The sequence below is a fragment of the Uloborus diversus genome, chromosome 1 (assembly GCF_026930045.1).
Source record: "Uloborus diversus isolate 005 chromosome 1, Udiv.v.3.1, whole genome shotgun sequence".
NCBI lineage: Eukaryota > Metazoa > Arthropoda > Arachnida > Araneae > Uloboridae > Uloborus > Uloborus diversus.
This window is the reverse complement of record NC_072731.1, coordinates 156,115,387-156,139,426: the sequence shown is the minus strand read 5'-3', so window position 1 is coordinate 156,139,426 and position 24,040 is coordinate 156,115,387. Positions and strand designations below refer to the sequence as shown.

Sequence of the window (24,040 nt, the reverse complement as noted above, 5' to 3'; positions counted from 1 at the left end):
ATAACATATTTCCTTAGAATATGAACCTAATTATGATCTAAAAAGTTGAAAATTGTATGTTTTTGAGACGTTTGGGGGGGGGGGATTACAATGTTATGTTTTTCTAACTTTTTTCTTCACACTCCTTGCACTAAAAAAATATTTTTATTAAATCATTAAAGAGTTACAGAGTATAATTGAATAAAGAATATTCACACTAATTTTCAGAACGATTGGTGAAAACTTTTTGAGTTAGAATAAACATCAGTTGAAAAGAAGTTGTTTCGAGAAAAACGCGTTTGAAAAAAAAAAAAAATGCTGTGAACGTTTTCGAATCTTCACAGTCACTTTAAGTGCTCACAGCATCAGAACTAATCAGAATTTTTCACTCAAATTTTGGCAACATATTCTTGAATAGTTTTGCTAACATTTTATAACATAAAAAAGTGGATTTTTTGACAAGTCTAAACAGGCTTCCCCCTTAAGCATAATCATGCGTTAAAGTGCATTTTATTTTAAAATAAAAAGCAGTATTAAAACGTAAAAATCTTTATTAAAAAACTAAAAAAATTACAAATAGAATGAAATGATGATGGCTCCAAAGATGAGTCTTTAGATAAATTTTATGGAAGCTTTCAGTCCTCGACCTTCAGCTTTGGTGTCCGCTCGGAACAAAATGAGAAAAAAATTCGAGTTGGAGACCAGTGTAGTACCTGGAGAAATGTCTTCTCCACAGTAGCTGTAAAACAGAAACAGTCTATCATTATTTTCGATTCATAAAGTTATTAAAAATTACTACGCTAAATATGTAAAGACATCTCTTGTTCTTGACACTAAGCTTATAGTATGGCACCTGTTATTATTATTATTATTATTATTTAAACATTAATACATGCATCCAACATCTGTGGAGAATGTAGGATTTAGTTGTCTTACAACAGTTGATGCTTTCTGTTGTGACCGGAAGTTGTGAAGCCAAAACATTATGAAGCTGAAAATCAGGTTGTTAAGCGCACAATATGGGGGTAAGTCTTACCGTCGAGTAAAATACGTATATGGGACGAAGTAGCATTCTTTTCCTTCCGAAAGGGAACAATGGAGAAATGTAAGTGAAGACAAAAATGATACTGAGTGTATATATTGCGCAGGATTACTTTCAAATGATCGGGGGGGGGATGAAGAGGGGACTTCAAATAGACCCAATAGGCACATTTAGAGTGCACTGGAAATATAAAAAGGAAAATTATTTGTTTGAATTGAAAATAATTGATTTAAGGAGTACACACACACACACACACACAAACAAACATTTGTTTTCTAGTGTTCTTTCTGACGTGTCCCATAATATGAGTCATCCCATGTAAGCAAATCTTTTCTTATTCTGAAAACAAATAAATAAATAAACATATAAAATAAAATAAAATAAAATAAAGTAAAGTAAAAATTTTTAAATAAAAAAAATAAGAACCGACTTCAAAAACTGTAGCTGGAAATAGCTTTAAAATGTAAAAATTATTTCATTCTTTGAACAACATCTATACCACTTTTTGAACATTATTTTTGAAGTTGGCGCAAAAATGATCGGGAAAATGATGTGTAGCTATTTTTTATTTACATTTTTCATGAAAACCATGAATTTTAACATTTTACGCGAAATTCAGGCCGTTTACGTGTAAAAATAGGTTGGGAGGACTATAGGGGTCCTGCACCTTTTGGTGGAAATTCAGGCCTAGTTGAAAGTAACAAAAACAAAGGGTGCCCCATATTCGACCTTTTACCCTGTATTTTAGAGAGATTGCGATCCAAATGTTTCTTTATATATTTTTAATGGTGTTGTTATTGATTTTTCAGTATCTGTATTAATGTTATAATAACGAATAAATACCTTTGTGCTGAGGATTCAAAAAATCAGTAATCCAACGTCATTAAGCACAAAAATTGCAAAAAATTGCAGACACGTGTTTCGGTGTTACAAGGAACACCTTTTTCAATGCAAAGAGGTGTGAGCTTCTGGATGAAAAGTCATCCGAGAAAAGCAACACGGTGGAACAGGAGATAGTATAAATATCAAAAAATAGAAATTAAACGAAACAAAAAAGATAAAATGACACCTGGAGGCAAAATTTATTACATAATTCCATCAGGAAAAAACAGTTAAGTGATAAATTTTCCAAGAAAACCCATAAACAAGGCGAAAATTCCAAAAATGAAACCACTCTGAATAAATTAGCAATAAATTTACCAGCGGGAAAAACTATGTATGGAAGCAATGTATGAAATGGAGAAATGCAGGAAAAAACAAAGTGAAGGAAAAACATATTGGAATTAGTTAATCACAAAAACAAAATAAGAAAGCAAAAAATGAAAACAATAAAAGTAAGAAATGTACGACGTTTACATAAAAATAATAGAAAAACTAAACCAATTTTAACAAAGGAGTCCACACAGAAGAAAAATAGGGAATTGCAGTAAGATCGTTAACTAAATTAGAACGATTCCTCAGGATGTGAAAAGATTCCCAAAAATCAAGATCTAATGGATTGGGACATTTTTGGATAATTTGATAAGAGTTAAAATCAAAAGAGTGATTCGATTCCCAACAGTGTTGGGCAATACTGGATTTATTCAGCTGTTGTTTTCTCACATAGCTTTGATGTTCTTTTAACCGAAATTTCAAAGAACGGCGGGTCTGTCCGATGTATCCGAGTCCGCAATTGCAAACAATTTTATAGATCCCACAACCATTAAGAGGATGAATAGAATCTTTAAGAGAAGAGAAAGAAAGTTTATTAATAGGAGAAAATAGCACTTGGAATTGGAATCGCTTCAGAATCTTAGCAACCTGAAAACTAATACCAGGGAAGAAAGGCAGAACAACTAAATTCTTAGTGTTAAAAATTCTATTACGAACAATACTTTGAGATTTTTTGCAAAGTTTTTTATAAATGGAATCAACTAAGGTGGGCGGATAGTCTCTATCAACAGCCACAGCTCTTAAATAGTTAAGTTCCGCATTAAGAAGCTCAGGTGAAGAACAAATATTCATTACACGATAAACAAATGTGTTGAAAGCTGAATATTTTTGATTAGGAGGGTGAGACGATAATCTATGTGGGGGTAATGAAACAGCAAAAGGTTTTCGATAAACTGTAGTTTCAAAACCGGACTCAGTTCGAGAAACGAGAACATCCAGAAATGGAAGGCAATTATTCTGTTCTTTTTCACAAGAGAATTGAATATGAGGATCAATGGAATTTAAAATAGATAAAGCATCATCAATGCTTAGTTGATCGTGATTCATAAGAACAAAACAGTCATCAACATAGCGAACATAGAAATGAAACTGTAGTTTCTGAAACAACTTGAGCTCAAAGTAATGCATGTAAATATCACTAAGGATGGGGCTAAGTGGGTTTCCCATTGCCAAACCATCCGTCATTGTATAAAATTTACCATTAAAAACAAAGGAACATTGCTTTAGACAAGTATGAGTAAGGAAAACTAAATCCTCAATTTCCTTAGAGGTAAAATGAAATTCAGACAGTCTACTCTGAAGGCATAACAATGAACCCTCGACCGCAACGTTCGTAAATAATGAGTTCACATCAAAAGAAGCCATAAAAAAATTATTTGGAACGCAATTTTGAATTTTTTTGACAAATTCGATAGAGTTTTTTACAGTGAATACATTATGACTCATAAGAGGAGAAAACACAGAGACTAAATATTTTGCAAGTTTATAAGAAGCCGTACCAATATTGGAAACAATCGGCCTGAAAGGAATGCCAGCTTTATGTACCTTAGGTAAAGCATAAAATCTAGCGCAATTAGCTATAGAAGGAATAACAGAGCGTTTAACATTTAATGGAATAGACTGAACAGACTTGACAGCAGAAGAAATAACCTTTAACTCATTTTCACTAGTATCTTTAGAAATCTCTAAGTATGGACCAGAAGAAATCAAATCATTAGTTTTGTCAACATAAGATGATTTATCAAGAACAACAATTTGACCACCCTTGTGAGCTTTGGTAACAACAATATCTGAATTAGAAATTAAATTCTTTACAGTACGACTAAGTAATCACACTATTAGTAAATTAATATGTAATTAATAGTAGTCACACTATTAGTAAAGACGGGATTGGAAATTCTAGAATTAAATTCCACATTAGAAGCAATAAGATGCCTAACACAATCTTTTTGATAAGGCACTAAATTTAAAAGCTTTCTCAATAGGAGCAATAAGCTTAGAAAAAGAAGGTTTGCTGGCCAGAGCAAAGTTATCATTGCATTTTAGAGCATTAATTTGAGAACTGTTTAAAGGAACACTTGAAATATTAACGACAACATTTTTATTTACCACTGGTAAATTTTCCGAAGAAACAACTTTCGAATTTCTACAAAGTTTAGCTAATTTCTTTTTCAAAACAACTTGATGATTCTCCGAAGAACGAAGGGTTCTAGACCAAGAAGTTCTATCAACATAATCAAAGTCAGAAATAGAATTTGAAATAGAGAGATGCAAATCATAGAGCTCACGTTCAATAAACGAGAGGCGTTTCCTACTTTCTTGGATCGAAGCTCTAAGTATAGCCAATTTCGACCGAAAAATAACTTTATCAATTTTTACAGAACGTGGTAAGTTACATTTCAAAGAAATAAAATTCGGAATAAAGTTCCTGCGCCTACATTCTTGAAGAAATTTTAAGTGCTTCAGAAAGCGAAACTTCTTAATACGAAGATTGCAAAACCTATTAATTTGAGACATTCTAAAAGCAAAATATCAAAGCACATAAGAACAAATTATTAACAAAAATACAAATCAAATTAAAACAGTAACAAGGCAAAATAAGAAAAATGAAGCAAAATTCAAAACTACCAAATATAACAAATACAACCAATAATTCAAGGCAAGAAGAAAGAAAAAAGAAAGTAGAATGCAAACGTACGACCCGTTTAAGCCAACTAAATAACGAATAAATACCTTTGTGCTGAAGATTCAAAAAATCAGTAATCCAACGTCATTAAGCAAAACAATATCAAAAAATTGCAGACGCGTGTTTCGGTGTTACCGTTGAAAATAGTGGCAATGTAATTATTTTTTCATTAAAAATAAACCTGAATTTAATGCTCTTTTTGCTACAATAATGTTACAAAATGTATTGTTTTAAATGATGCGTGGTGATATATAGACGATATAATCAATAGTGGCACATCTTTAAAAGTTCCCAATTTAGGAGAAAAAACAAACTTACATTATACGTTATGAGTTTATACAGCAAAAAAATTATTAAACAAAAACAAATAACCCGTAAAAATCGAAAAAACTAAAATATGTAAGCCCAGTAGTTTAGAATGTTATTAAGTACTACTGAATATAACTACGCCATTGACATATTTTTATAGTCGATACACATATAAGACAAATCATAAATTCAAAAGCAGAATAGAAGGATCATCGGTCGGTGCTCATTCTTTTTTGACCAATCAAGGAACCCCGTAAAATTTGAATGGGCCCCGACTGTTGATCCTTCTATATTCTGCTTTTGAATTTATGATTTGTCATACGTGTATATCGATTATAAAACTCTTTCAATGGTGTAGTTATTCAGTAGTACTTAATAACATTCTAAACTACTGGGCTTACATATTTTTCTTTTTAGTTTTTTTGGTTTATACGCTGTCGGGTTTTTTGTTTTAATTTAATAATTATTTTTTTATTTTACACTTTTTAGTTAATTTTTATTGACTTAATTATGATTATAAGACGGTACATTTTGCAATCTTGTCATTTTATTGAAAGAGTTTAAATCGTAAGGATTATTAAGTAACTTACGGGTGGTCTAAACTACTGATTGTTACTCCCTCTAGGGACCTAACTCGGCTTAAAGCTACATATGCTTGACCGCTAGCAAAAATGCGCGAACTTAAGTCAACCACAGTTACATAAACAGCCTTTGTAACTATTGGTGACAAGAGCTCGAAAACATCGTCTGTCAGATCTTCCTCGCGAAACTAAAAAAGCCCGCCAAGAAAATACACATCGCGAAATTTAGTCCCCTGAATGACGATAAAAACAAATTCAACATATTAACCCATTAAGCGCCGCTATATGAACCACATTAAAAATACTTAAGTTTTCATGTGTTTTGATATTCAATACACATCTCCAATCATATGTAGCTGAAATTTCGCAAAAATATTTATTAGGTTAGGAGATATGGTATGGTCCCAAAATGGGAGACTTGGCGTTTAATGGGGACAACATACATATCCCTGCCACTATGTTGATACTTGAATAATTTCTGGCTAAATCCAATTAGAAAGCCCTAAAATCGTTTTAATGTAATTAATATGACTAGGTATTGGTACTTTATGTACATATTCAACATATTCAAGCTTTAAAATGTAGATTTTTTAAATTTCATGACACCCAAAGCTATACATTGTGGACCCCCTTGCAACAAAAGCTGTGATGGCCAGCTCCAGAGGCTAGCAGTGTATATTTACAACATTAATAAGTATTAGTATGGTAGTTATTTTCAATTTCTTGAGCCGTTGGGCCCCTTAAGAACGTCTCCCCTCCCCTTCTTCTGCCCGTACATCACTCTGTATCTGGTTTTCATTCTTGTTGCATTTCTTTTTCTTATACATTTTTGTACAAAACGGAACTTTTCCCACACATTTTACTACCTTTTCGCAAAAAGTCTTAGGATTTTCATACACAAAAAGAGAAGAGGTAGCTTTTTTCTATTAACCATGTAGGGGGATCGAGCAATGGTAAATGACAATGACATGAAGTACTATATAAAATGTATCTTATAAAATGGAACTAAGATATTTTTGGGCTCCCTGATGGTGTAATTGTGTTATTATAGGCAAGGGTTTTTTTTGCTGTCAACATTTCGGTTGCTTTACAACATGTTTGATGACATGATTTATTCATCATCATAATGTTTTTAGAGATAAATGTCTAGCATGCTTCGCATTGAGGAATTACCAACGGTCATAGTTTCTCCGATTTCATCCAACAAATTACGATAATTGGTAAAAATATAAAGTGAGACAGTTATCGCATTATCTGTGATCTAAACGATTTCGATTAAAGTTTTTTTTTTTTTTTCTCAACTATCTGAAAAGAATTTGGCAATTTACAAACAAGTGATACTGCACTCATCTTCTTGTTTTAAGCTAAAATATATTATTTTAATAGTGTTTGAAGCTCGTAGCAAAGTCAAAAATTCTTTCTACATTTTTGATTTCAAAAAAAAGGTGAAGAAATTTCTCTATTGAGATTCAACCTCCCTAATTGAAGAGGGAGCGCCCTCAAGGGGGAGGGGAACATGGAGCTGACTGAGCTACAAAATAGTTTTATGGAGGGGGGGGAATAGTTTTAAAGGGAATTTGATCTACTTTTACGGGAATCTCTTTCGTGATCTGTAGAAATTCAGAGAGATACGTCATCCTCCTTAGGGAGGATTGGCACCCCTGTTTTTTCAGAACTTTCTTCTAAACGAATGGAATGTTACTTGTTTTGATAAAAGCACCTGCTCCTGACCTTGAACAACAAAAGAGTGTTTACAATGAGAAACTACAAAGGGGGCTGTGGCTTCAACAGGAAAAAAGGGGAGAGTTCATTCGTGCAAAAATGGGTGAAGACGATTTCTACTGGACATGACTTGCTCTGCTAATCAGAACACGCCAAGTCTCCCATTTTGGGACTTCAGTAAATAAAGTCCTCTAAAACTACTTTAAATTATTTTCCTTGGCCCCTGTTTGTTGTGATTTGAAAAAACGTCTACTGAGCTTCATATTCCATGTTCCTAATTTCCTGCATTTGCATTTATTATTTTTAGGGAATTTTTTCCCCGTGTAATGCAAAAACAAGAAATTTTCGCAAAATTTAAAAATTTTTCAAAAAGGAATTTACATTCCAAACCTTTTTGAAAAAATTACCAGTAAAGTTTGGTTCTCTATCATTCATTTTAAAAAATTTCAAAATGGTATCTTAATTACTTGATGAAGAAAAAAATCTTAATTGAAGGTTCCCAAAATGGGAGATTTGGCGCTTAATGGGTTAAAGATAAAAATCGAATTAGTAGACATGAACAAAAAATCCAGACATCAGGGAAAACGCTACCTGCATTTGTCGCACGCCTGAGTTGCACGCACGTAGCGTGCGACACGATCTCGAAATGAAATATGGCGACTGGTTAATGATATGGTGAATTTTGATTACTGTCACGTGTTTAGTGGCACTCCCAAGGTTAAGACAAATCGATTAGCGTAAGAATCATGAAAATTGACCAAGGCGCTTGGCCTCTACAGCGCCACATAGGAACAAACAAACATACATACATAGACTCATAAACACATTAACCTCCTTTGCGTCGCGCACGCACAGTCGGGTAAAAATACAACCTGGTAATCATTGCGTATATCATACCTTTTTTGAGTGAACTGTGCTATCTAAGTATAAAACAATTAAAATTGGATGATTTAAAACCTTGGTTTTCTTCTATACTACTCATTTTATTTTTTTACTAAGATGCGCTCTGCGCAGACCCGTGACGTACAGTTTAGCGCTTTGGCTACGAAGCCATAATGTTTACTCTAACAATTTAAAATGTCAGTTTTATGTTGTTAGAAGCCCGAAAATCATGTAATAAATCCTCATTTTGGAAGGGAAATTATCAGACAAAGGACTTAGTTTTTAAAATCTCTGGAGATTTTTTTTCCCTTTAGAACTTATTCAAAAACAGTTCTGAAATAATAATCGCAGCGGTGAAAACATAATATTATACTATCTATCTTGACAGGGAACCGAATTATTATTATTATTATTATTTGATTTGATGGCACTTGGGACACAAATGTAAAAATGTTTACTCACAAATCTCCCTCGTCCATATTTCGAGTTCGAATCTCGATTTGTTCGTAGACGCAAAACCCATGGTAGGGGCTGTTTGGTTTGTCCATCCTAGATCGGAAACTGAAGTCTTCGAAAAGTACTTCAACCCGTCTCCCAATAGGTGCCTGAAATGAAACAGAAGCGTTTTCTCGTGTTAAGCATGAAGGTCTTTTTTTTTTTTTTTTTCGTTAACATTAATATTAAGAGTAAGCTTCTTTTCTGCTCTAAAACTTTTTCTAAAAAACGAATATCTTTGGAAGGATGGAGTCTAACAGATAGCGTACGTTGCACAGATATTTATTTTAGGAAACAGTGTGTGTTTAATTCATAAATTTTTCGAAACATACACACACACACAAGTATTTTGTATAAACATGTTGCTGATTTAAGAGAAAAGTGTGTCGTCTAAATAATGTAGCAATAAACATGAACACTTTTAATAAAAATTTTCTGCTCTTAGGAGAAAAAGAAAGACCCTAAACTATTTTGAATATTAGTTTAGTTTTGAATATTCTCCTTTTAATAGCAAAGCTTTTTGTCAGCTTATGGCGCAGCTTAAAGATAAAAATTTGCATTACAAAGCTGTTCAATATTTTTAGAGTTTTTGAATGTTACCGAAGAAGCGATTCACAAACGTCAAGGGAAGTTTTACAAAAGCTGTGCTCTTATAATATTACGTATTACAGTGAAACCTGTGTAAGTTGACCACTTGCGGTGCCCTACTTTAGTGGTCAACTTAAACAGGTGGTCAACTTACAGAGGTTGAATTATATGATGTAGATCTAATTATGTGCCTGAAAATAGTGGTCAACTTAGCCAGGTGGTCAACTTACAAAGGTGGTCAACTTTACAGGCTTTACTGTACTTAGTAACCCTTTCGCGAATGAAAATTTTAATTAGCATATACGTAATCCACTGAGGTAAAAACATATGTTTCGGAGTTACAAGGGACCCTCTGTTTAATGTGAGTTTCTGAAACAATTTTTCGAATTAAAAAATAAAATTAATGAGTGGTCAATCAATAGATAGATTTACCAATAAATAAAATAAATAGTTTAAAATTAGTTAAAGTTTTTTGTAAGAATAAAATATTTTTGAATAAATTAAATATTTTTGATCGAATTAAATATTTTTGTTGGAAAATTTACAATAATATCTATTTAAAATTTTTTTTGGAATCTTTGTAAGAAGGTTGTATAAGTTTTAAATTTTAACTACCCTATACTATACCAACAAGGCTAAAGTTTAAAGCCTTAGTTATCAATCCCTTTTCTAGAAATTAACCCCTTACGATTTTTTTTTAAAGAAACAGTACAAACCAAAGAAAATAAAGTTTTTAAAAAATTTATCTGCAGGTTTAGATTTATATTTTCTGCTGAAAAGATTGGGACTTTTCACCTTTTCACTCCAGGTCCCCCATACCTACCATTATTTGTGGTTTAACCAGGGTGATGGGACCCTGAAGACAGCTCTGATTTATTGATCGCGACATGAAACAGGGCAATCCTTGATATTACACCCCTGAGGTATCGTTTCACTTGGAGGACTTGGTGACCACGAGCAAATTTAACGCCCCCAGTCACCATTAATGAAGACGGTGGATCTTCGGCCAGCTAGGATCGAAAGTCCGATGCTTTACCGATCAGGCCACCATGGTCCAAAATATTTGGACATCACTCTGCGAGGACCCGCTGTGCCTGTCACGCAGTGACTTAACCAGATTAGGAACTCTCGAAAGAAGAAAGATTGGGACTGCGTGTTGGTGGCAAACATTTTTATCATTGCGATCAGTGAACAAATTCAAGAAGTCCAGAGTTTAGCATCCCGCTTTATCAGCGATACATTAAATGTTTCTTTTTAGGAAAAAGAGGGAGAGAGAGAGAGAAAGGGGAAAAAATCCAGTATCCAGATCCTGGTATTAGTTTGAATTTTGATGTCTTGAACTCAAATTATGTTTTCCGCTATCACGAATTGCGATATGATACTGCTCGTTGGGTTTTTTTGTTTCTACAAGTGGCTCCTATCGTAATCATAATTTCGAAAGACATAATTTGAATTAAAGACATCAAAATTAAAACTAATGTCAGTGTACTAGTTGGTGAATGTTGTGGACTGGATGCTGTTTTCGTCTAAAGAGCGTTGTGTAAAGTAGAGAGAATCAGGTATAAATAATTGATACCGGGGGATATGGGCGGCAGCGCCCAGAAGGAAAATCCTCGCGCAGAGGTCAGTGGACCTCAAAAGTGACTCGGAACGCCAACTTCAATCAAGAGCAGTTCGTAATTGTTCAAAAAAAAAAAAAAAAAGACATTTTTTATTGAGCATTTTTTTGTCAGTTGATTCTGGTTTAAATGATTCATGCATAGAAATAGAAAGACAGGATTAAAACAGAAGATTACGCAAACAATGTACTTTGATTTCCCACGTGCAACTGTCATTTGCTTTTCTTTTGGGGTATCCAGGAGTCGTTATTATTCTCTCTTCTGAAATGGAACCACCACACATATTTCCTGAAAATATTAACAAAACTATATATATATATATATATATATATATATATATATATATATATATATATATATATATATATATATATATATATATATATATATATATATATATATATATATATATATATATATATATATATATATATATATATATATATATATATATATAATTATTAGAACTTGAAGTAAAATATTCTACATTTAGACAGCGCAAATGCAGCTAAAGTATTAAATGAATATATGAATATTTCATATATTATTTCAAGTCTCACTCATAGCTAGCACAATGGCAAGTGTACTAAGCAACAACAAGCAACACAAAAGAATATTAACAATGTAAATTGAAAACCATGTAAATATGAAAAGTTGAACAATATGAACAATAGAATGGGCAGTAACTGCTACGATATCAAAGAGCTGGAGCAGTTGGCATAATTTATTAATTTGCAGATTTCTATAGAGGTCGGTAACGTACAAGTCAGTGAGTATTTGCATTTTTATCAAATTAGCCAGAATTTTCTTGCTTATTTAAACAGCGAGGTAGTCTAAGTATGGGTTGACTGATTGACCAACCGCGGGTCAGGCAAAGCATGTATAGGATTTAATCATATATTTATTTATAATTTCTTGACTCGTGTGCTGACTTAGATTTTCTATTTCAATAGGATAGGAACAACTTCAAGAACCCTGCCAGGAAATAAAACTGAAATTGTTGCGATAAAAATCCCAAAACTACAACTTTCGAGCATTCTTCGAATACCTACCCGCTTTGGGTCACCCTCCTCTATTGTATAAATCTGTATTTATGCATCAGCAGATACTATTTAAGCCTGCTTAGAATTATATATTGCCTTTTTATAATTAATATAAATGTGTGTTACATTGCTAAAGTTTCATATTTTTAAAAATTTCAATGAATGTTTAGACTCTTCCTTAATATACTGCATACTGATGAAAAAAAGGAGTATAAACAAATTTTCTTACTCCATACGATCTCAATACCTGCTAAGCGTTTGCAGTAGCGGATTTTAGAGGGAGCCCGGGGGCCATGTCCCCCCCCCCCCCAAAAAAAGATGAATTAATTTCGCTATTTTGTTTATTACGTTTTAATTGAACTTTCTTTTGCATTTTTTTACGTAGGTAATTAAAAAGAACACAAAACATACACAGCATATTTTGAATAAAAGTACTTTATTTGCTAAAGAAGTATTACTGAAGTCAGAGGCTCAGAGGTGCAGAATACATTTAACTCACTGGTTTCGAATTCAAGGGACCGTATTATCGCGATTCGCCCACTAATTCTTCCTTGATGGAATCAATAATTAACATTTTTTTAAAATGTGTAGGTGCACTTAAAAAAGTCATTTTGACCCCGGAACCTATTTGCGAAATAATAGATTTCTTTTTCAGCTTATAAAAAATGCGAAATGAAAGAAAACATATGGTAGTTTCTTGGAAACTCCATGATTGGAGGATGGAAACGGCATGTAGTAGCAATGTGTTATCTCAACTGTATCATGGCTTTAAGAACAAATAAGCATCTGTTTTGAAATTCACACAGAAATAGTTTCTGAATTCTTCAGTAAAACTGATATGTTATGAAGTTATGATTTTCTTTATAAATTAATTAAAAAAAAAACTCAAGTGAGGTATAAGTTTATTTAATAACCTTGGCCTCATGTTGTCATCATTGTGACAATGCTCCTAAGTAATGCCGCTCATAGTCTAGCCTCTAGCATCTCGGTGACATTATATTATGTTTCGTAATTAAATGACTTGAAACGTTTTAAAAATAAAGTCATTACAATTTTGTTATGATACATCGAAGGCGACAGGGGGGGGGGGGGCTATTCAGTTTCCCGTGCCCCTCCAAAAGATTTTTCTGTGTCCGCCCCTGAACGTTTGCAATGCAAAATGAAGAAGTTCTTTTGCTCGTAGGAATTTATATGTTATGCTTCCGTGGGAAAGTAAAGTGCAGTGCCTGCGGAAATGAGTTTTTCGGATATTTGAAGAAACTCGTTTTTGATTCTATACTAAAAATAGTGAAATGTCGGAATTAGACGTTTTTTTCGTGCTTCATTTTCGGTGGAAACTAAATAAGCAAGCTTGTGCAATAAAACTGAAATACAATAGATGACAGAAAAAAAAAGGAAGAAAGAAGGAAAAAGAAGTTTGCAGATGCTACCTTTTTTCCCTCACCGGCAGTATACTCTATCAACGAATACTTAAGTCATTTCTTCACTCGCATAACTTTCTAAACTTTTTTTCTTTGTCAGGGTTACCACATTGTTAAGTAAAATTAATGCATTAAGCAAGAAATTTAATTTTTATTGCTACTTTAATGCGAAATTTTAACCCAAAATCTAATCAAAGTATAATGCTTCGCATTTTTATGCTACACTATTTTTCAGTGACGATTTACCTTGTTACCTAAGCAGGACCAACCTAAATTGTATTTCAGTTTTTAAACAGGTGTTTTTTCTCTTTAAGTAATTGAATTGTACATTACTTGTGCAAGGGGTAAAATAAATGAGCTTTCGCTATCAAAATAAATAAATTAGTTAAATTAATTAATAAGTGAATAAAGAGTCAGCCTAGAGAAATTCAATAAATGTTTTTGAACTTAAGTTTGTTGTTTAATCCTTGTTGTTTTTCCTCAATGTACAATAAGTACTTTCGAAAGCATGCAGTTTAGCATCTTCTTTATATGCTTCTATAAGCTTCTGTATATGCTTCTATAATATATATATATATATATATCTTATAATCTGAATTTTGAGTAATTTCATTCTGAAAATTAATTTTCCAAGTACTTCAACAATTGTTGCTGTGATATGTTTTGAGATTATGGACGAGACATATTTAACTATCTTTGCTTAAGCCTAGTTATTGACATTTCATCTATAGCCCGATATGACTTTTGTAAATTTATGAAAGCTAAACATTTAACTTAGTGTTTTGAGCTCTCAAGATAACTTTGTAGTTACATGGTTGAGAAATATCGGTGGACTCAGGCAGAAGCTTGACAGCTTTGCTGTAGAATTTATAAAAACTAATTCGAAAAGAAATCGCTAGTAAACTTTAGCATGCAATATACTTCTGGGAGGTCCTTTTACGGTTTTTTACGAAAGTTATAACATTGAACAGAAAATATGAATGATTTTTTCCTCACCATAATAATCACCCATCAGTTTCTCACATCTTTTTCCTTTTGTGTTAGGAGGGCAAACACAATGACAAGGTCCGTCTCTGTGTGGAGATAAAAATCCTTCATTCAAGCATTGAAGAGTGTTTCTATTTGGACACCCATCTGAAATCGTAATTTATTAGTAACTGGATTTGTTTTGAGCTAACTTTAAATTAAAGTTTCAACTTTCATTCTGTGTAATGGAATAAGTTTACATATCAGAGTTTTTCAAACTGTTGCTTATCAATACACTATGTATACGTACCATCACACGTATATAAGGTATTTGCCAACTTTGCATCTCTGAAGGTAATTCCTCTGCTTCTACCTATAAGAGCTTGTAGACGTGGATCTAAACTAACCATTGTATTCTTCTCAAACACTTGACTGCTGAAAGACTAAAGTGCATATGCAAATATAGGTTCCATTTCAAGCAAATAAATAAATTAAGTGATAAAACAGCTGTTTTAAGGTTTGCTAAAAGCTTTTTTTTAATGAATTATTTTAGGTACTCAAGATTTCGATTACGCAGCCGGAGTTCATCATTCTGTGTCAGGAATTAAACGGTGGGGTTCAGAAGTATTTAAGAGCTCTTTAAGTTAAGTGAGAAATTACGCATGTTACTTTAAAATAAACATAACTTTCCAAAAATAATAATAATATACAGAAAGAAAGATATAAAGAACTCAACAAATATACTCCTACAATAAAGAAATTCTATGTATTTTACAGCAAAAGTTTGTAGCATAGTAACTCTCAGCAACGTTTGCTGTAAAATTCACAAGGTGCTGTTTCTAGCGCTGTTGGGAGTACACTGCGGTGCTTGAACCAAAAAAAAAAAAAAAAAAAAAAGAAAAAAAAGGCATGCTAGCGTTTGCGTTCATTACACATGATAATATCAATTTAATTGATACAAATTTACATGAAAGAATTTGCAGCCCAAAAACAGGAAAGTGGAACGCGCCACCTCAAGTGTACCAAGACATCGTTTAAACCATTTGGCACACTGAAGCTTGTCGATCCTAGATGATCGTCACATACGTGCAGCTTTTTGTCGTTTGGCTACGCAGAAATTTCGTAGAGTGTTTCCTATTGGTTAATGAATCATGTGATAAAAAATTTCAATTTCACAGTATGATGTGCTTTCAGATAAGATTACCGCTGCTGTGATTTTAAAAACACAGCAAAAGTTGCTGTAAAAATTAACAGCATTTTTTTTAATGTCTCTCTTTTTTTTTTGATGACTTTATGATGTCTTTTTTAAAATTTTCTTCTCCTGGTTAGTATTAGTGTTTGTAAGGGAACCAAGGATGTTTAATGGTTTTGATTCAGGACCTGAAAGGTGAAGGCTTGAGATTATACTAAATTCCCTGGTGCTGCCGATTCGTTAGCTTCTGAATGGGTACTCCTTATAAATATTACTTTTAGACATAATTCGTGTTTATTCATTAGTTTTACTCACCATTGGACTGTAATGCATGACAGACGTGACATCATAAGGTACTGCTCTTGAGTCGTCATTTCCCGGGCTGAATTGTCCCGCCATGCCTTTCTGGATATTATGCCACAGTATCTTTAATACTGTACTTCTGTCGCGTCTTGAGTGTTCGTGGTAGAATCCCAAAGAATGGCCAATTTCATGCATAGCTATTTGTAGCTGGAGGGAAAAGAAACGGAGACGTTATGCAGGGTTCAAAAGGTATTTTTGTATCGATATAGTAGGTCAGCAAAATTGTTAACTTTAACGAATCAGTCGTCTCAAGATTCCATGCAGAGTAAAATGAAAAAGATTCTAGCTTTTTCAGAAATGTACTTACATGCTCACATCCTGGTCCCAAATTTACATCTTGGCCTTCCATATGTTTACGTCCGACGAAAGTAAAACATCTAAAAAGAAGAAAAATGATAAGTATTATAAAACAAATATTGTATTATGTTGTATTCGCAACTCCAGAGCTCGAATACGCTACCTTGCAGTGATTAACAATACAAAAGAAAAAGGTAAAACATTCCATTCCACGTGTCTTCTTTGGTGTAAATTACAGGTTTCAGACAGTTTGTGGTGTAATGTAGTTTCAGAAGAATAGAAAAGAAAGCTTCCCACAAACACGATGAAAAATTACTGCCATTCACTAAGAGCCAAAGCAAGTTATAAGCTGCGGCATTTGTTTGTTTTACCTTTTTCATCCGCCATTAGGCAGTGGCTGCAGCACCCCCTATAGTTTATTGGAGTTGCGAATACGGAAAATTCAAATTATTTTTCTATCTTTCATTCTCTCTCTCTCTCTTTTTTGTTTTAACTCTACAGCTTTTTTCGCCATTAATCTTCAGTGGTATACTGAATCTTTTCTCTGTAGTTAATTTTTATATATCTATAAATTTATAAAAATTAAATACAGAGTACTAGATATAATTTATCTATGTTTATTTTGGAAGAAATCTCCGTAATAAAAAAAATCCTTTTTAGTTTTTCCTGTTTTATACTTCCACCGTTTTTCAGCCATTTATATTGCGTTCTAGAGTGAATCCTTTCTATGTATTTAACTTTATATGTTCTTAAATTCATAAAAATAAAATAAATGATACGTTATATACTTTATCTATATATATTTTGGTAGAATTTCTATAAAATATTCAAATTATTTTCCTTTTTTCCTTTTTCCTCTTTTATAACCCTGCCACCTTTTTAAGACGTTAACCTTCTGTACAAGACCGAATCCTTTCTTATATGTAGGTAATTTTCAACAAAATGTTGTTGAAAATAAATTTCCCATTTTTATTCAATCGTTGACATGTGACAAACCAAAATTTAGACGAAATAAAATATTGACATCTTTGTGAATAAAAAACTGAAAGACAAATTAAGGATTCGTCAAATTCCAAAACCCGTTGCTTTCATTTTCCATATCAGTTCTAAATCTTAAAAACTGTCTCTGCGTCATTCTTGGGACAAATTTCAAACACTTTTTTTCTTCTCACTTGGACCTCAGGAGATTACGTATTTGAAAATAACTTTTATCACTTACCCTCCACTATCAGTTCTAAATCTTAAAAACTGTCTCTGTGTCGTTCTTGGGACAAATTTCAAGCACGTTTTTTCTTCCCAGTTCGACATGGCTTGAATTACTATTTCCTTCGTTGTCTTATTAACGCCTGAAAGAAAAAACATGTTTAGATTCAAGATATCACTAAAAACTAATAATGTACTAAATTTAGTTCTAAACATATGAAAGAAATAATAAAATATCAATTAACATACGATTTTGAGATTTCATTCTGCTCACATAGCTTAAAGTCTAATGAAAAAAAAAGAGAGTATTTATGAAAGTATAGTTTCTCAAAAATTCAAACAACTTAACTATGTGCCCAGAAAGGGAGAGAAAGAAATTTGATTGGGCTTTAAAGTGAACTTTTGTCTGATTTTTTATCAAATTTTTTTCACATACAAAAGTTACACTGAAAGCTCCCAGTACATCGGAAACACGTTTACTTTACTTTAGAAAAAGTGTTCCAGTTGCCTAAAAGTGCGCTAAAATATGAATTAATTTATAGATTTATAGAGACCTTTGTGCAGAGAAGTATAAGGAAATAACAAACGTTTTGTAGTAATCTGTAATTTTGTGCTACAAAATGTTGTTTCCTTTGGACACTTTGTATTGTTCCGAATGTGCTCTGTTAAAAAGAAATTGCACTGAAAAGTGCTCCGAATCTAGCATTTATTACATTTTAACTTGGGAACGCATTTGAGAATAGATTGGGGGCACTTTTGAGAACGGATTAGGAACTCGTTTGGGAACAGTTGTGAAATTGTGCCCAAACTGCTCTTTCTTACAAATATAATTTTAATAGCTTTCATTAACTACCAGTCAGTAAAACTTCTCACTATGACACTACTACATATTTTTTTGAATCGCTGTCAGTGGGTGTCGCAAATGCTGTCAAAAAGATGGCCCTCGAAGATTACTCGGTGGTTGATGACGGCTGCCCAACAGGATCACTGTTTAATTAACAGCAAAAACTTTGGGTATAGTCAAGGGAATATTCCATAAGTGCAGTAAAAAGTGACCCGAAAAGTGCGTTTCCGAATGTTCGAAAAGAAGAGACGTGTCAGAGTTCAAAAAATGTTTTCAAATGGGCTCCGAAAGGTGTTAAAAGAGTGCTATAAACCAAATAAGTGTTTTGAAAACTGTTATCAGATAGGTTTTGAAAACGTTTTCAAAAATTGTATAAGGTATTTCAAAGCAGTTTAAAAAAGGAGGCCAAGTGTCAGCGCTCAAAAAGTATTAAAATCGTGTTATGGGTAACACCGCATTCACATTCAAATTTTTTGTTATCACGAAAAGAAGGTCATAGATTTAAAACAGAAAATATCTTTTTCTCTGCATGCTGTGAAAAAAAAAAGTAAGCTCTATACACTTTTTCTATTTTGACAGTCACTTTTTAAACTACAATCTGCAAAAAAAAATACAGTTTTTGTGCCATGTAATAAAATTTGTTTACCCTATTAAAATACAATTATATGAGCGAAAATGAACGATATTAAAATGATTAGCACATTACACCAAATATAGTTCAAGATGTAAAAAAGATGCAGAGTCGTTCTCAAAATGAATGCATAAAAGTAAATTATCTTCAGTAGCGAGCTCCCATAAGTTGATGTTCAGTGAGGTATCGAATAAGTGGCGGGAAAAACGTTGTACGTTGAAAACAACAACTTTTCCCTACAGCCAAAAACGAATCTGCTTAGTTCAATATACTTAACAGGCCATTGAGAGCAGTATACAACGTTTTTCCATTCAATTACCTCCTCACTTATTATTGCAAGGAAGCCCCGAAGCAAATTTGCAATATACAACGTTTTCCCATCAATTACGAGCACTTTATTTACTAGCACATTTTGTGACCGTGCAAAACGAACTAAAAACAAAAAATTAATTCTCTGGACTATATTCATCGTTTTCCAATGAAAAAAAAATGTTGTATTAGTAGAATCGGATAAACGAAAATTAAGTATTCAGTACACAAATATTCAAATTAACTTATTTTTGGTTTTTAGTGCTTTAAGAAAAACATCATACATTTTTACTTTAGATTTGAATCTGTCAATATCGCCAAATAAGAAACGTCTTAGACAAAGTTAAATCAGTATAATAGTCATTCAAGATGACTTTGAGCCATTTCGGTTTACTTTGTGCCACTATGAATTTTTTAGTATATTTGACTTCGAAAAAGGAAAAAAAACTCAGTGCCGCACTTAACCGGCAAGATTAGGAAATAAGTTTTTTGGCCCTTTTATTTTGAAAAACAAAGTTGCCAATATTGTGCACAGCTGATTGAATCATTGCATAGCCCTGAAGTTATTGAGTGGAAGCTATTTTTGAAGTTGGTGAAAGTGCTCTTTCTACATAATAATACTCCATACAATAAATATAGAAATTTTATCATGATGTGAAGTGCTAAGTTTTTAAATGTGTGGAAATTTTACTTTGATGCATTAAAGTTGTACAATTTGTATTTAAACAATTTATATTGCACCCCATTTCTGACGTGGCTCTCTCTCTCTTTACATCAAAAATACGGAAAAACAACTAAAGTTTGAGTAGGGCAGTTTAAAATAGAGAATTTGTGGCTAAAGGTTACCCTGAACGATTGTACTTCAAGTAACAATACCTCCAAATGATAAAAGTTTTGTCTTTTAATCTATTTCATAGAATATATTTTTCTGTAGCAACATTCACTTTCGAAAAAAGTTTGTTCTACAAATTTGAACTACAAAAACTTTTGATTCAGAAAGTGTCAAACGTAAGTGCACTACTTACTTCCATGAAAAGCGTAAGGAATAACTCTCTCCAACCACAGTCCTCCTTTATTTGGTAAGGCTTTCACCGGATGGTCGTTGTATTTACCATCATTTGGAACGTCTTGAACAATATCTCCTTCAAAAACAGTTTGTCCTTTCTGAGTCTTAACAGGTGTAAGGAGCGTCAGCTTCAACTGGGAAGGAAAATTTCCGAATTATTTTCCTTTACTTGATTTATATTTTTCCACAACAATGAATGTTTTTTGGGTAAATAAAAATCTCTACGTTATTCATAGTCGGGAGTTCCCACAGTTTCACACAAATGCACAGTCCGTGCCATAACCCTCTTCCCAAAGGTACATATGTTTCAAGTTTTTGTGATTTTACGACAGAGGTTCTCCAAGACTTCAGATCTCCGCTGACACCCTCCAGAAAAATTGAACTTCGCGAAGCCTCCCCCCCCCCTCGATGCGCGTGCAAAAAAATAAAAAATAAAATAAAATAAAATAAAAATTAATTTGAATTCTGAAATTTTGAATTCAAATTCTGTTTTTCGCAATCACGAACTGAGTCAGGACCCTACTCATTGGAGTTATTGTTTCTAGAAACGGCTCCTGTCCCCCCCCCCCCAAACCTGCCTCTCCTCCTGGGCAGTTACGTGTGCATAGTTGTGTGTGTGCGTAGACCTGTGTGTATGCACGTAGGCGTGTGTGTGTATGTGTGTGAACGTGCGTGTGTGTAGGACATGGACGCCTCCGACCAGGAGAAGCGGATAGCTCAAAACCGGAGCAGCCGCGCCGCGCCACCAGCAGAGGACGGTGGGCAGTGGTGCTGCAGAGGTTTCTGCTCCAAGTTGAAAAAGGCATGGACACCAAAAACGGTCAACTGAAAACAATAAGCAATCGTGATTGCTCAAAAAAAGTAAAAAATAAAATAAATAAATAAATTTAAAAAAAAAAGAAAGAAAAAAGAAAATTAATTTGAATTCTGAAATTTTGAATCCAAATTATGTTTTTCGCAATCACGAACTGAGACAGGACCCTACTCATTGGAGTTATTGTTTCTAGATACGGCTCTTGTCCCCCCCAAGCCTGCCTCTCCTCCTGGGCGGTTACGTGTGCATAGACCTGTGTGTATGCACGTAGGCGTGTGCGAGTGTATGTGTGTGAAGTCGTGTGTATGTATGTGTGTGAAAGTGCGTGTGTGTAGGACATAGACGCCTCCGACCAGGAGATCGGATAGCTCAAAACCGGAGCAGCCGCGCCGCGTCGCCAGCAGAGGACGGTGGGCGGTGGTGCTGCAAAGGCTTCTGGTCCAAGTTGAAAAAGGCATGGACACCAAAAACGGTCAAATGAGAACAATAAGCAATCGTGATTGCTCAAAAAAAAAAAAAAAAAAAAAAACTGATTTCACACAGTTAAGCCTATTTTCTTCTAATATATTTTTACACTTAAAAAAAAAAATATTTATTCATTGTTCTGTATATTTTTCAGAGCTTTTGTCTGGCTTTCATTTCTTACATTATTATTTTGAGTTATGGAAGTAAAATTGTAAAATTCTATTTGAAGTTCAATTACGAATAAAAATGTTATCACCAAATTTCTACAACAAGTTTACCAATAAAAATGAACTTTTGAAGTGTTTTGGTTAGTGGACAAAAGCACTGTTAGCTTAGTTTGAGTGTGTTAATTTTTCATGTGAGTTGTATTTTTATGGAGTATTAAGATTTCAATTATTAACTATGGTTCGAGCAAACGTTACTCTGGCGGCTTTGAAACAATATGAACTTTGTCATGTACACAAAATTAATTACTGCGTAGTGTGTTTACTTCTGAGAGTTCCGGAGGGGGCGGGGGGGGGGGGGTGACTGCGTCCTGCATGTACTTAAGCAATAAATTTTTTATTCCTTATAAATGTGCTAGTTTTTAAATTAAAATATCGTTACTCGTCCTTCAATCTCTATTATATTTAACGTTTTAACTGGATATCACGACGGACCCCCTGGCATGGACTCGAGGACCCTCCGGGGGTCCGCGGACCACAGTTTGGGAAAATTCTGTTTAAGAAAATTCTGTGAATGTTATAATGCCAAAAAAGGCAATTTTTTACCTGAGACTACAGTGAATGGAATGAAAAGAATACCAATACAAGTAAAATATTCACTCAAGCAAAAAAATAATGAGAAAACTCATTTTTTTTTAAATATTAAGTATTAAAAAGAAAAAATAACCTCTTCGAATTTTGATTGCAAAAAGGTATAAGTAAGTGAGTCAAAAGGAAAAACTCATCTACATACTCAGACATACCAATTACATTTTTTAATTAGAATGCAATACTTCAGTGAGAAAAGAGAAACATATAGATGTTATCCTGTGAATAAGCGAAGAAATTCGCACCTAGCACACACTTAAAATTTCTTGCAATGAAGTACATAAAGTAAAACACCAGTAGTGACCAGTGCTTCAGTATTGGCCACTTCTTTACTTATATACTTTGAAGAAAAAAATGAACAATAATAATGCGATTTTTTTTGTTGGTACTTAATGTAACTATCACACTGAATCAAATTTAGTCATCAGTTATTTGAATTTAAAGTAATTAATACTAATTCTTCGGAAGAATTTGTCGTAGAATGTCAGATGGTCACTACTGAAATATTCAGATTTTGGAGTGGCCACTACTGGATCAAATTTGAGGTTTGGGAAAAATGGATAAAAAATGGAACACATTAAAATTCCGGTATTTTTAAAAAATGCGTCGATTTAGGAAGAGTAGCGCTTATAATACACTCATTGAGTTTCAAGAGAGGTAATGAATATTGTAGACCCACAGAGTTTAAAAATGTATTTCACAGTGGGCTCTGCTAGTGTATTTTAAATCTTTTAGTGGCCACTACTGAAGCACTGGCCACTACTGGTGTGTTAACCTAACATGGTTTTTGTAAGAGAAATTTTTAAAAGAAGGAAAAAAGTGAGAGAAGAAAAGGAAAAAAGGCACTTTTTTTCTGTTTGAAAAACGGAACAGAAAACTTACCATATCATCTAGTTCATTGGCATCATCAGCAGCTGCAGCATACCCCTGCAATAAAAATGCAATAACTTGTCAAAGAATGCAGTTATTATTTAATTAGCCCTTTAAGCAAGCAGATCTAAAGATTAGACGGAATTACCACAAAAAGAAAGCAACAGGCGATAAATTTCCAGTTCCAGACATCAGCCATTTTTCTTAGATATCGATATTTATCTCAAATTATCAATATAGAAAAGCGATCTTTTTTCGCCACCTAAACTCAAGAACATCTGCAAATTTCTGTCAAAAACCGCTCAAGATCTTCTCAAGGCTACTTGATTTATAAGTTTCTGAGGATAGGGGCAGTAAGGAAGCATTCTTTTATTTTTGCAAAATTTCTCTTCTGCATATTGGCAACGAACGATTCATTTATTATTTCTTATCTATCATATGCAATTAATATTCACTGTGAGGAGAAGCTAGCATGCCCATATTCTGTTGACAGCTCAGACAAGTGCGGAAGGAAAGCGTGATGTGTGGTGTGTATGGAATGTAAAACGTTCTATCGAATACGGAAGATATTAACATTTTAATTTGAGTTTGTTTCTTTTTTTATGATATTGTCTCATGGTCATGTGAAT

At 33.3% G+C, this 24,040-nt stretch overlaps 1 protein-coding gene across 1 annotated transcript; it reads right to left on the bottom strand.

Annotated features, from left to right (window-relative positions):
• Positions 1-578: 578 nt before the first annotated feature.
• Positions 579-23,700, bottom strand: LOC129222368 (blastula protease 10-like). The gene is made up of 11 exons (XM_054856867.1): positions 23,560-23,700; positions 23,424-23,468; positions 20,410-20,584; positions 17,617-17,743; positions 16,408-16,477; positions 16,053-16,247; positions 14,856-14,988; positions 14,576-14,713; positions 11,306-11,403; positions 8,876-9,018; positions 579-718 (listed from the first exon to the last, which is right to left on the bottom strand). Exons 1-11 carry the CDS (start codon positions 23,608-23,610, stop codon positions 592-594), a joined length of 1,302 nt encoding a protein of 433 aa, XP_054712842.1. The 5' UTR covers positions 23,611-23,700; the 3' UTR covers positions 579-591.
• Positions 23,701-24,040: the final 340 nt, after the last annotated feature.

Coding starts and splice junctions, on each gene's coding strand:
- LOC129222368 (XM_054856867.1), bottom strand. CDS start 23,610: ATGGCTGATGTCTGGAACTGGAAATTTATCGCCTGTTGCTTTCTTTTT. Junction 17,744..20,409: donor TCCTTACGCTTTTCATGGAA/GTAAGTAGTGCA, acceptor TTTTTCTTTCAG/GCGTTAATAAGACAACGAAG. Junction 14,989..16,052: donor TCATGCATTACAGTCCAATG/GTGAGTAAAACT, acceptor TATGCACTTTAG/TCTTTCAGCAGTCAAGTGTT.